The sequence below is a fragment of the Amblyomma americanum genome, chromosome 7 (assembly GCF_052857255.1).
Source record: "Amblyomma americanum isolate KBUSLIRL-KWMA chromosome 7, ASM5285725v1, whole genome shotgun sequence".
Lineage (NCBI taxonomy): Eukaryota > Metazoa > Arthropoda > Arachnida > Ixodida > Ixodidae > Amblyomma > Amblyomma americanum.
Window position 1 is genome coordinate 145,822,256 of NC_135503.1, and position 11,080 is coordinate 145,833,335.

Here is an 11,080-nt window from a genome sequence, read left to right on the forward strand (position 1 = left end):
AAAAACAGACAGAGCCCCACTTTGAATACAGTCTTGCAAACCAACCATGATGTCCTCCTGTGGCGTCGAGTAAAAGAGATAATTACATCTATGGAAAAGGCAAAGTTGAAGCGGAAAGATTGTTCGTCGTTCTTAAGATAGTTCACTACCGCTTTAGAGTTATGAATCAAAAATGGTCCATGGCTTTCAAGGTAGGTGCTGTTCAGTACCTGCGAACGAAGAAAGGGCAGATACACGGGGCAGTATTCTTGGACCGTTTTTCTTTAATGCATATGTAAATAATCTTACGCCTACTGATTGTAATGGCCTTATTGTATAATATGCGGATGATTCATGCTTATTCTTTAGCTCAAATAATGAACTATATTTCTTTTAAATGGCGAATAATGCGTTGTCAAAACTACTTAAATGGTCCCCAAAAATACCTTAACAGTAATCGGGGAAAAAAAAAATACTTGAGCCTAAAGGCAAACGCTATGTCCCTGGTCATGAGCTAAATTTAGGACCTCATAAAATAGATATCGTTACACAGCACAAAATACTAGGCGTCAAATTCTCCAGTCAGAAGGCTTGGGACAGTCATGTTGAACAGGTGGCTGAACAACTCTCATCTCCTGTAGATGCCTTATTTCGGACCTATGATCTCTTTCAAATTTCCCTTAGACAACAAGTTTACCACGCTCTTCTCCGTTCACACATCAAGCATTGTACACTAGTGTAGGGGACGGGCAGAAAAAAACGTCAGAACACTTCTGCGTCCATAATAAAAAGCCATGCGTTGCATAAACAGTACCATATTTACATCATTCAGCCGAGCTATTTCGTCAGCATGATGTTATCAATATCCATTCTCTTTATAGTTACCGTCTGCTCTGCCACTTTTTTTCCTAATGAAAAAATAGACTTCCTAGTCACACTCTCCAGTGCAACGTTACTCTGCAATATTTCTAAAACACGTGCCTCTGAAAAATGGTTGATTCCACAGCAGCGAACTAACCACTTTCTCCAGTAATTAAGCTATTCAGTAACAAATGTTCAAAATAAGGTTAGCCTATTAGTTTAAAAACTCTTTATTAACAAGCAAAATTTTTCGTTCAATGTTTCTAGAGTTGCCTGTGCTTGCTCTTTCTAGCGTAAAATAGTACCGCGTGCAGTGACCATACCGATGTTAGTTTTGTCTGTCATGTGTGCAATCACGGGTTTTGTTGTAACATCATCTGCATTTTAACGCTAGGTTTTGTATAAAGCCTTCATATTTTTTTAGACATTTACTTTACCACTTTTTTGTAAGTTTATGCTAAATTGTGACTGGCTTTTAACTATAGCAACGCATGCCTTGTATAGAATATTTTTACTGCTGTCACTGTTACCTGCCGCCGAATCCTAGGCCTCGTCAAGCTGTTCCTACTGCTTTGTGCCTGGGTGGCCCTGAACACTGTGAAATATAAAAAATAAAGCTGAATTAAAATTGAAATTTACATATGACGAACAAGAAAACAAAGAGAAACAGGCATTAAAGTTGGGTAAAACGATTGGACTGGATAATTTGAACAAAGAAGGGTGCGAGTAAGGAAATGTGACTCAGCGTTTTCTTTACCGCGAAAACACGAGGTGTGCCGCTGAGGACAACTGTAACAAAAAAACGGTCGTAGCAAGGCCCTCTTTCTAGATTCCTACAAGGGAAATTAGGTCTCTTGAAAGTTGAGGGCCATTTTTTGGCACTTAAGTGTACTAAGACAGTGAACTATCTTACAAACCAGGAAGAGGCTGCGCATTTCAACATTGCCTTTTCCATAGATGTCAAAGATCGTTTTTACTCGATGCCTCAAGATAAAAACAATGATTGCTTTGCGCGACTGTATTGAAAGTGAGACACCACTGTCTTTTCAGTTTGCTATTGGCGTGTCAATTCATAGCTTTTTAAGCCTCCTATCGCTTAAATTTTCGTCCACTGCCGTGAAGCATGAAGGTGCAGAATATGTTCAGAAAGATGGCATATGCATTGGATCGTGCACTGCCCCAGCACTCAGTGACGTATTTTTAGCCTTTTCTGTCCAATTTATTGCTGTGTGGATTCATACTGAGAAAGTTTATGGTTTATGGGAGTTTAACGTCCCAAAACAATTCAGGCTTTGAGAGACGCCGTAGTGAAAGGCTCCGGAAATTTCGACCACCTGGGGTTCTTTGACCTGCACAGACATCGCAAAGCACACGGGCCTCCAGAATTTCGCCTCCACCGAAATTCGACCACCGCGGCGGGGAAGCGAACCCGCGTCTTTCGGGCCAGTAGCCGAGCGCCATAACCACTCAGCCACCGCGGGGTCTAATACTGAGGAACTAATACCCGCAAAGGGATGCTTGCGCACAATGCTCCTAAGCAGTGAAAGGGCGACATGCAATCGAAAGTCACTGGCATACTAATGAATCATCTAAAAACCAAATTCGTTACTGTGAAGGTTTATCGACGGCTTAGCCACATGCATCCTTAGCCTTACAGATGTAGTAAGCCTCAACTATCTACCAACAGATTTCTCCCTTCCGTAACCCACTGATTTGTCACAGAAATTACACGTGCGAAGCGACAGGTCATCCTCAGATTTGAATTCACAAGATTGAGCGTGCAGTGCCAGATTACAGTTTGCCTTCCCCACTATGGAGTGAAAGTGCTCAATCAGGTGCAGATTCAGACATCTGCCTGTCGGCCCATAGTAGTTGCAGCCATACAGCAGTGGAACGCCATAAACTCCATTACATTTACACTTTTGCTTTTGAACATTTGAACCTTTTTTGATGTGACACTGTTCATTGTGATCGATTACCCATAATTTTATCAATCCTTTTCAATCAATGCACTTAGCTGTTAAGACAGAAGCAACATTATACTTTGCTGCGACTTTCTTGAGACTGTGAAATACTGTGGAGGTAAAGTATATCAGCATCATCGAGTATGTGTCCCTCTCCCCAAGCGAGTGAAAGCACGCCCTGACAGGTTTTGGAGAAATGGGCAAGTGGGAACTCAGCTGCCATTAGCTTCGAAACCTGGCACGAGAATGCAACCTCAGCACAGTGATGGCATGACTTATGTAAAGCTGACGTCATGCACGCAATTACACACACATCAAGTCTTTTCATCTTTGCTTACCTTAGCCAGCGACAAGTACACCTTTTCACCATCCTTCCCCAGCCGCGAGTGGTCCGACTTGTAGCTAAAAATAGGCTTCCCTGATCTTGGGCTGTAGCCCCAACAAACATGGCCGCCCACAAAGTGTAGGTCGGAATCAAGAAACTGCTAACGGTTCTGCTTAGACAATTCTTACGTAAAAGACAGGCCTTGACCGCAAGCCTTAAAGACTCCTAAAACATCTTGTGCAAGCTTATGCCCTCCATGTGCAGTAATGTTAGTTAGCCCTTAACATAACGAACTGCTACTATGCCGAGGTCTTCCAAACAGGGCTCTAAAGGCTTATCGATTTAAAAAAATGGTGCTGAGCAAAGGTACTAATTGAGTGTAAATACCGCCCTGCCAATTGACTAATGCGGATTTGCAGTAAAAGGACAACAGCCCCGTGAAGCTAGCAATCGAAAGCACGCAATCGTCTGTAAGAGCCTGTTCATTGTTCACCCTGATGCAGTCTTCCACATGCCTCAGAAGTCAATCATGGTACAATGAATAGTACAGGACCTCCATGTCGATGCTCACTGCAGAGCACGTGGTGCCCAGGTTGCGGTCCATTAGAAACTAGAACGCCACAGAACTCCACTTTTGTGAGTTGGCAGGGTGGTATTGACATCAGTATTCAGGCATATGCAAAAGGTTCTAGATCGCACGGTTCCTCAGCGAAATTTTTCTGTCCGGAGTCGATACGGCATCAAAGCCCTGCTTGGAAGATTTCGGCATAGTAACATTTCGTTATGTTGATGCCTACGTAATTTTCTTGGACAAGGAGGGCTCAGATAAGTTGGCACAAGACGTTTTAGGAATCTTTAAGGCATGCGGTCAAAGTCTATCTTGTACGTCTGACTTTCACTCAGCAGAACCGTTAGCAGCTTCTTGATTCAGACTTTCACTTTGTGGACGACCATGTTTGTTGGGGCTATAGCCCAAAATAGGGGAAGCCTCTTTTTAGCAACGAGTCGGACCACTCGTGGCTGGGGAACGATGGTGATGAAGTGTACTTGTCGCTGGCTAAGGTAAGCGAAGATGAAAACACTTGATGGGTGTGCAATCGCGTGCATGACGTCATCTTTACATAAATCTTCCCATCACTGTGCTGAGCTTGCACTCTCGTAGCAAGTTTCTAAGCTAATAGCAGCTGAGTACAAACTTTCCCATTTTACCAACCTGTCAGAGCGTGTTTTCCCTCGCCCGGTGAAAGGAACACATACTAGGATAATGCTGATATACCTCACTACGACAGTATTTCACACAGTCTCAAGAAGGTCGTGGCAAAGTATAATGTTTAAGTGCAAGATAGGAGGCCTGTGCGCCGCCATTAAGAAAAGACTTGATAAAACTATGGGTAATCGTCCACAATGGACAGTGCCTCATAAAAAAGGGTCAAACGTTCAAAAGCAAAAGTACAAAAGAAATGGAGTTTATTGGGTTCCAATGCCTTATGGCTGCAACTACTATGGGCAGACAGCCAGATGTCTGAGTTTGCGCCTGGCTGAGCACTTTCACTCTACAGGGGGTAAGCCAAATTCTAATCTGCAACTGCACGTTCATTCTTGTGAATGCAAATCTGACGACCACCTGTCTTTATGCACGCCTAAATTCCGCGACACATCACAGGTTTACGGAAGGGAGAAATCTGCCGGTAGATAATTTAGGCTTACTACATTGGTAAGGCTAAGGACGCGTGTGGAGAAGCCGCCAGTAAACCTTCAAAGTAAGGAATTTGCTTTTTTGGATGATTCATAAGTATGCCAGCGACTTTTGTTTGCATTTGACCCTTTCAGTGCTTTGGGGTATTTTGCACACGCTTCTCTTTTCGGGTCTTCTTTTGCGGCTTTCCTTCAACAATGTTTCAGTTGTTAGTCCAGCCTCTTCTTGACCTTATGTCTCCTCCTGTTTTGCCTTGTGGCTGATTGTAAGGTTAGTCTACCAATTCCCCCAGTCGTGATCTTTATCCAATAATGCAACATTTTAAGTAAAGCGAGAACTTTACCAGGCTATGTTGCCATGGATCGTGTCCGCAGCAGTTGTGGGCAACTCAGAAGAGATAACTTCAAAGGAGTGGTTGTAATTGGAAGAAGATGATGTGAGAATGCTTCGCAAAAAAATGTTCAAAATTGGAAAAATATTTACAGCAAATAATGTCAAAAACGTGTCCGGGCCAGTGCAAAAGTGCCGCGAAATTTGAAAACGCCAGAAGTATGCGGAGCTACAGCGCATCCAAAAATTTGGAAAACCGGAAGTGTGGACAGATCCAAAGCATGGCGCCAAGTTTTAAAACTCGAAATGGGCAGTCACGTGGCCAGTGAGTGTTAAGTGACCGATACGTGTCGAGGAGACAGAAAAAGAATCATAAAGTAGAGGCAATTAGGTAATTAATGAGAAGCAAAAGGTAATAGACGGGTAAGTAGACTGGGTTGGCATTTAGTGAGTGGGCTGAAACGACGCATGGTGGAAGATTTGGCAACTCGAAATGGTGGCTGGGATGAAGTGAGGGTAAAATAAGAGTTAATCAATAGCCAATCAAGTGAACGAGAAAACAACCATGGCGCCAAATTTGAAAGGCGATCAGTGTCGAGGAGGTGTTAAAGCTTTCACATTCTTTTTGCGCGGTAGCTTCAGTGATCTCTATCTTTATTTTCCTCTTTCAACCGAGACAAAAGACCACTTTTCTTGGCTCATGGGCGACAAAGCTAGAAACCTGCGGCCAGGACAACACTGGAGAGCGTGCATCAGCAAGTTTGAAAAATGCACATAGCAGCAAATAAAAACTTGATCCATTTCATTTCATGGTTTAAGGTTTATGTGGGTTTAACGTCCCAAAGCGACTTAGGCTATTAGAGACGCCGTAGTGAAGGGCTCCGGAAATATCGACCACCTGGGGTTCTTAAACGTGCACTGACATCGCACAGCACACGAGCCTCTAGAATTTCGCCTCCATCGAAATTCTACCGCCGCGGCCGGGATTGAACCCGCGTCTTTCGGGCCAGCAGCGGAGCGCCATAACCACTCAGCCACCGCGGCGGCCATTTCATTTCAATTTCAATTCTAGTGGTTTTGTGCGTGAAAATTACTCTGGAATGCACAAAGCTTGTGTTAATTGACAGGCGACCGTTAACAAGTTGTGCGTTTCAGTGCATTCCCCACTCCAGAATACACAAAACCTGTGTTAAGTGGCAGGTGACACAGTAACGACTGCGACACAGCATACGAGCACTACACAAGACACACTACAGAAGACAAGACAGACTACAGAGGTCAGGACAGAATACACAAGTCAGGACAGACTACAGAAGATAGACTATTGAAGACAAGACAGACTACAGAAGACAGGACAGACTACAGAAGACAGACTACAGAAGACAAGACAGACTACACAAGACATGCCCAAAATACAACACAGCAGTCGACAGAAATTATCTGTCTTAGAATCCTGTAGTGTGTTTTGACTGGGATTGGATATATGTAAAGCATACTTGATGTAACTGGCGAGAGTTTTTCCAGCCTGCGACATTTGTCCGCGCCAACTATGCACGGCTTGAATACTTATTGCTAGGTATTTGGTGAATAGCAATTCTCCAAGACAACGCAAGAAGGGCAGAAGTGAGAGAAATAAAAATAACGGGACAAGTGCCGAGGCACTAATCCTGCTTTTGACACAGAGAGTAATTTAATGAAAGGAAAGGTGGTGAGGTCGGCATGCGGGAAGGTGATCCTAGCCTGCTACTCCACACTGGGGAAGGGGAAGGGAAAGTAAAAGGAGAGTTAGAGTGTGAATGGAGGATGGTGTTGTAAGTTCTGGAAATTTAATGTTAAAAATGAGCGAGATAACTTAAGATGGGCGCTGGAGGTGGATGTGCAGCTAAACAAGCATTATGTATCAAACGCCAGTAATATCCGTTAGTGCTCTAGAACAGAAGTGCGGTAATGGGTCGAGTGGGCAGACAAAGAAGGTGAAAAATATATCGTTACGTATGTGCGATTTGGAACTATTTAAAGCACCATCCCAGTTACTAGTTTTAAAAATGCTTAGTTGTGTTCATTTAATTGTTAATTACAACGCCTGTTTATTATAAAATATTTACACTCATGTTCTCTCACTGCAGCAGGCAGCGGCTGTTATGTCATTCACCTGGACCAAGGTCAATTACTTTTGCCTCCAGCTGGCAGCTTTAACTGGCCAGTGTAGGTTTCGTCACCTCGTCACATCGTTGTGTGCAGCTGCTCGTCTTTTATCAGCCTTGATTTTAACTGCTTCATAATTGATGCATGATAAGTATTTGTGTTCGAGATGAAGAGGATGTATGGGGCGGTTGGCAGCAATTTTATCATAGATATACTTCTTACACTGCGTTTATAATAAAAAAATCTACAACCTTATCGCTTGCAAATGAGAAGTGAATTCTGTCTTGATCAGTTTGGCTACTTACATCCTACCAAGTATTATAAACTGCTACTGAAAAGGATTCTGTACATATTGACTTTTGTATATGTGATGACTAGATGGTGCTCTCTTAGTATCATATATCAGAGAAGAGAGTGCTGTATGTCCCATGTCAAGGTCTGCTCTCTCTGCAAAATCTCCCAGACTCAGCTGCTATTTTGTTTGTGTGTTAGCACCAGAGAGGTCTGTAATTAGGCAATCTATTTATTAAATCTTCCAGGGTAAGGTCCTAGGGCAAGTGCACTTGATCGAACGTTTCCTGTGTCTGCAAGCACACTGTTCGTATCTCTTCCTCCTTTCCTTTCCTTGCTTTCTCATTATGTGAGTGCTTCATTTTATGCCACTTTTTTTTCATAGGTTTTTTTTTACTGGAAAAAATGCCTGTGCTCTATTTGTTCTAAAGACGAGTCATAATTTCACTCCGAGAGTGGAGGCCAATGTACCGTCCACCTATGTCATTTATGCGCAGCAGGAGAAAGCTTGCTGGCTGTGAGTGCAAATTTTAAACTTGTTTCGTGGTTGAGTGCAGCAACCTCTTCATGTGTTACTATTCCGCGTCTTGTGTATCGCGCATGTAAACTAAAAATAGCAACTTTTTTAAACTTTCACTATTCTCTCTCTTATGTGGGCTTAATTCGGTCGATTAAAATCTGTCAAAATACATTTCTGTAAACTCGGGTGCTCAAAAACAGCTCGCATACAAGAATCTACAACTAGGTGTATAAGTTTAGAAATACGTGAGCCTGTTAGTGCGTTAGCACATCGCATTTCAGCGTGAGACACTAGGCGAAGTCGAAGGGAAAAATCATAACAAACACAGGCTAGCGCCGGTAATCGACGCTCGTCGTGGCATCTCTCTTCGGCTTTGTTTTGGACATTGCGCTTAAATACTTTCGAAGTTTTTTATTGATTGCGAAATACACGTTGCTATGACCCAAATTTTTTTTAACTAAGACATCATTGCTTAGCTGTCCACTCATTTCAAAGAGGATGATGGTTCCGCATCATAAGCCGCCATGTTCTGAACGTATAGGCTTCTTTTCAAGCCATGTTACTAATCCACATCTACCGTGGACCAGCCGCCTATGCTTAGACGCTTTCCCACACACGTTGACTGCCTCCCTATTTTCCGATTTTGATCGCCAGTTCCCTGGTGATCGCCGCTCGCCCTCTCTGCGTCGTCGCTCCGCGTCCCATATGCACCCTCGCCCTATTGGTCCACCGAAAAAATACCACCATTCTCATTTGCGATACCAAAATATAAGCTTTGATCGAAGCATTCAAGATATGAACAGTCTCCTAAAATCGTAATCGAACTTTGCATTGCAAATGTCGGTAGCCACGCGCTTGTCAGGACTGGAGCACCAGCGTGCCTCTCTAATCCTGGACTTTGCCGTTTTCTTCGCAATGTTGCCAACCCACTTTGTGGTCCGGAATCGATTTATGTTCTTTCGGGACGTGAATTACCCCTTTCTACGAACTGTTTGTCAAGTTAGGCTACGTAGGGTCTTGCCAAATTTAATTGTTGGTTCGGCGACTATACAAGGGGGCATTTTCGGCTTCCTCAGAGAGGTGTACACGGCACGTCGCGTCCTTCAAGAGCGATTTTCAATGGAATATCTGGCAGCTGTATCGCGAAAAAAAACTTTAAAAGGACCTTTGTGATGTCTTTTTGTTCCGGTTCCATTGTACAGGTCGTTGCACTGTGCAGGTTTATGGCACACAGTTCTATAACGAGTGAAAAGCACGGCTGTACCAGGTAGAGTTAAATGTTTCTTTTTTAAGCTCCATACGAACACTCTTGAAGTAAAGACGCATCTAGAAGAGAAGGGTTTTTGTGTCTTGGGGAAATCATTGTTTCATAAGCCGAAAGCCGTAAACGATTAACACGTTTTCATAGATTGTTGGGAAGCCTTTTTCTTTTGGTACATCCTACAACGCACGATTAAAAAAACTTACCGGTGGATGCTTTCGGAATCAGATTTTTACCCGTTGACAATGAAGACAGTGTCCCTTTCGACATGATCATGATATTGGGCCTGCACAGTATTTGGCTGTGGAGACAAACTTTGCGCGCATTTCCGCAGCCTCCAACTAGTTATCATCCGGCCCAGCGTAACGCGCCCACACGCTCTGAACTGAGCTACCGATAAAGCACAGCGCCACCGCTGCGTTACCCGAGGCACGCGTCAGCAACGGCGGCTACAAAAACAGGCTGCACGGCTGGGAAGAGCAGCTGTTTTCGCTCCGCTACCCGGTCGAGCGTAGCGTGGGCACGCTCGTCCGCTGCCGTCGCTAATAAACAGTTGTTACGTTTTATTTTAGTGTCCGTCGTTCTACCGAATGGCATCCCACATGGCGATCCAGGATGGCAGCCAGACATGCGGACATTGACGCGAGACCAATGAGAGAGTATTTTCGTGAATCTATTGGAAGAGCTATTGAAGGCCACAAGATACAAGACCCAATGCCTGAGTGGCTTCCGAGAATGGAAGCTTCGTTATACATGCGCGAATTTTAATACGTTTATGACACCCCAAGGGTGGGTGATGGACCAGCAATGCAGTTCTGCTTCTCTCCGCCAAGCATTGTGGATCCCGCAACCTTTTGAGGCTGACAGTGCAACAGAACTGTAATGCTACAAAAATGTTCTTGAATTATTTTTATTTGAAATTTATAGTTGATCTACTCTTACTCTCCGTGCAAGTTCTTTTCTTTGAAACGGTTACGCTACTTCTCCGGATTGTTTTACGTGTTAGACGGCAGGTCCCTTAGAGTTTTTGTTGCCTTTGTTTAAGGGCAAGTTGGTTCATATTTTAGATGATTTTCTGTTTATAGCGCAACACAAGCCACACATATGTTTCCACACCACATTGTCTCTTGGTGGTGACGGTAGTGCTGCAGTCAGAAATACAGGGGGGAGGGTTCCGAACGAAAACTATTTAATGGGCTTACTAGATTGGTTTTGGTTTTACGGGGGTTTAACGTCCCAAAGCGACTCAGGCTATGAGGGACGCCGTAGTGAAGGGCTCCGGAAATTTCGACCACCTGGGGTTCTTTAACGTGCACTGACATCGCACAGAACACAGGCCTCTAGAATTTCGCCTCCATCGAAATTCGACCGCCGCGGCCGGGATCGAGCCCGGGTCCTTCGGGCCAGCAGCCGAGCGCCGTAACCACTCAGCCACCGCGGCGGCCAATGGGCTTACTAGAGTCCACAAAGAACTCAAGAACTCTAAGGCGGCGATAGCAACAAGCGTGCTCAACTGCCGGCGGACAAAGCGCGTGCCGCTCTCGTCCGTGCTCAATTTAAAGCTTCAACAAATTATTGAGACAAGGTGCCAAAGCAACTGCAGCAAACAGTATCGAAGGGGAAGCATTTGCGCGTGGCTGCGATTATTCGAGATAATTCTGATCGCACCTCACGCCACAAAGAAAATGATAAACGGGGCATTCCCCGT

General features: G+C 44.2%; 1 protein-coding gene across 3 annotated transcripts in view; it reads right to left on the minus strand.

Moving 5' to 3' along the window:
* The window catches only part of LOC144096658 (phospholipid-transporting ATPase ABCA3-like), a 203,036-nt gene extending 193,260 nt beyond the window's left edge, over positions 1 to 9,776 (minus strand). For all 3 annotated transcript variants that reach the window (XR_013306797.1, XM_077629489.1, XM_077629490.1), the window contains exon 1: positions 9,579 to 9,776. Coding sequence is in view for 1 of the 3 variants with exons in the window: in XM_077629489.1 (XP_077485615.1) it covers positions 9,579 to 9,648 (70 nt within the window). In the remaining 2 variants the exon portion in view is untranslated. The remainder of the gene's footprint in view (positions 1 to 9,578) is intronic.
* Between the last annotated feature and the right edge of the window lie 1,304 nt (positions 9,777 to 11,080).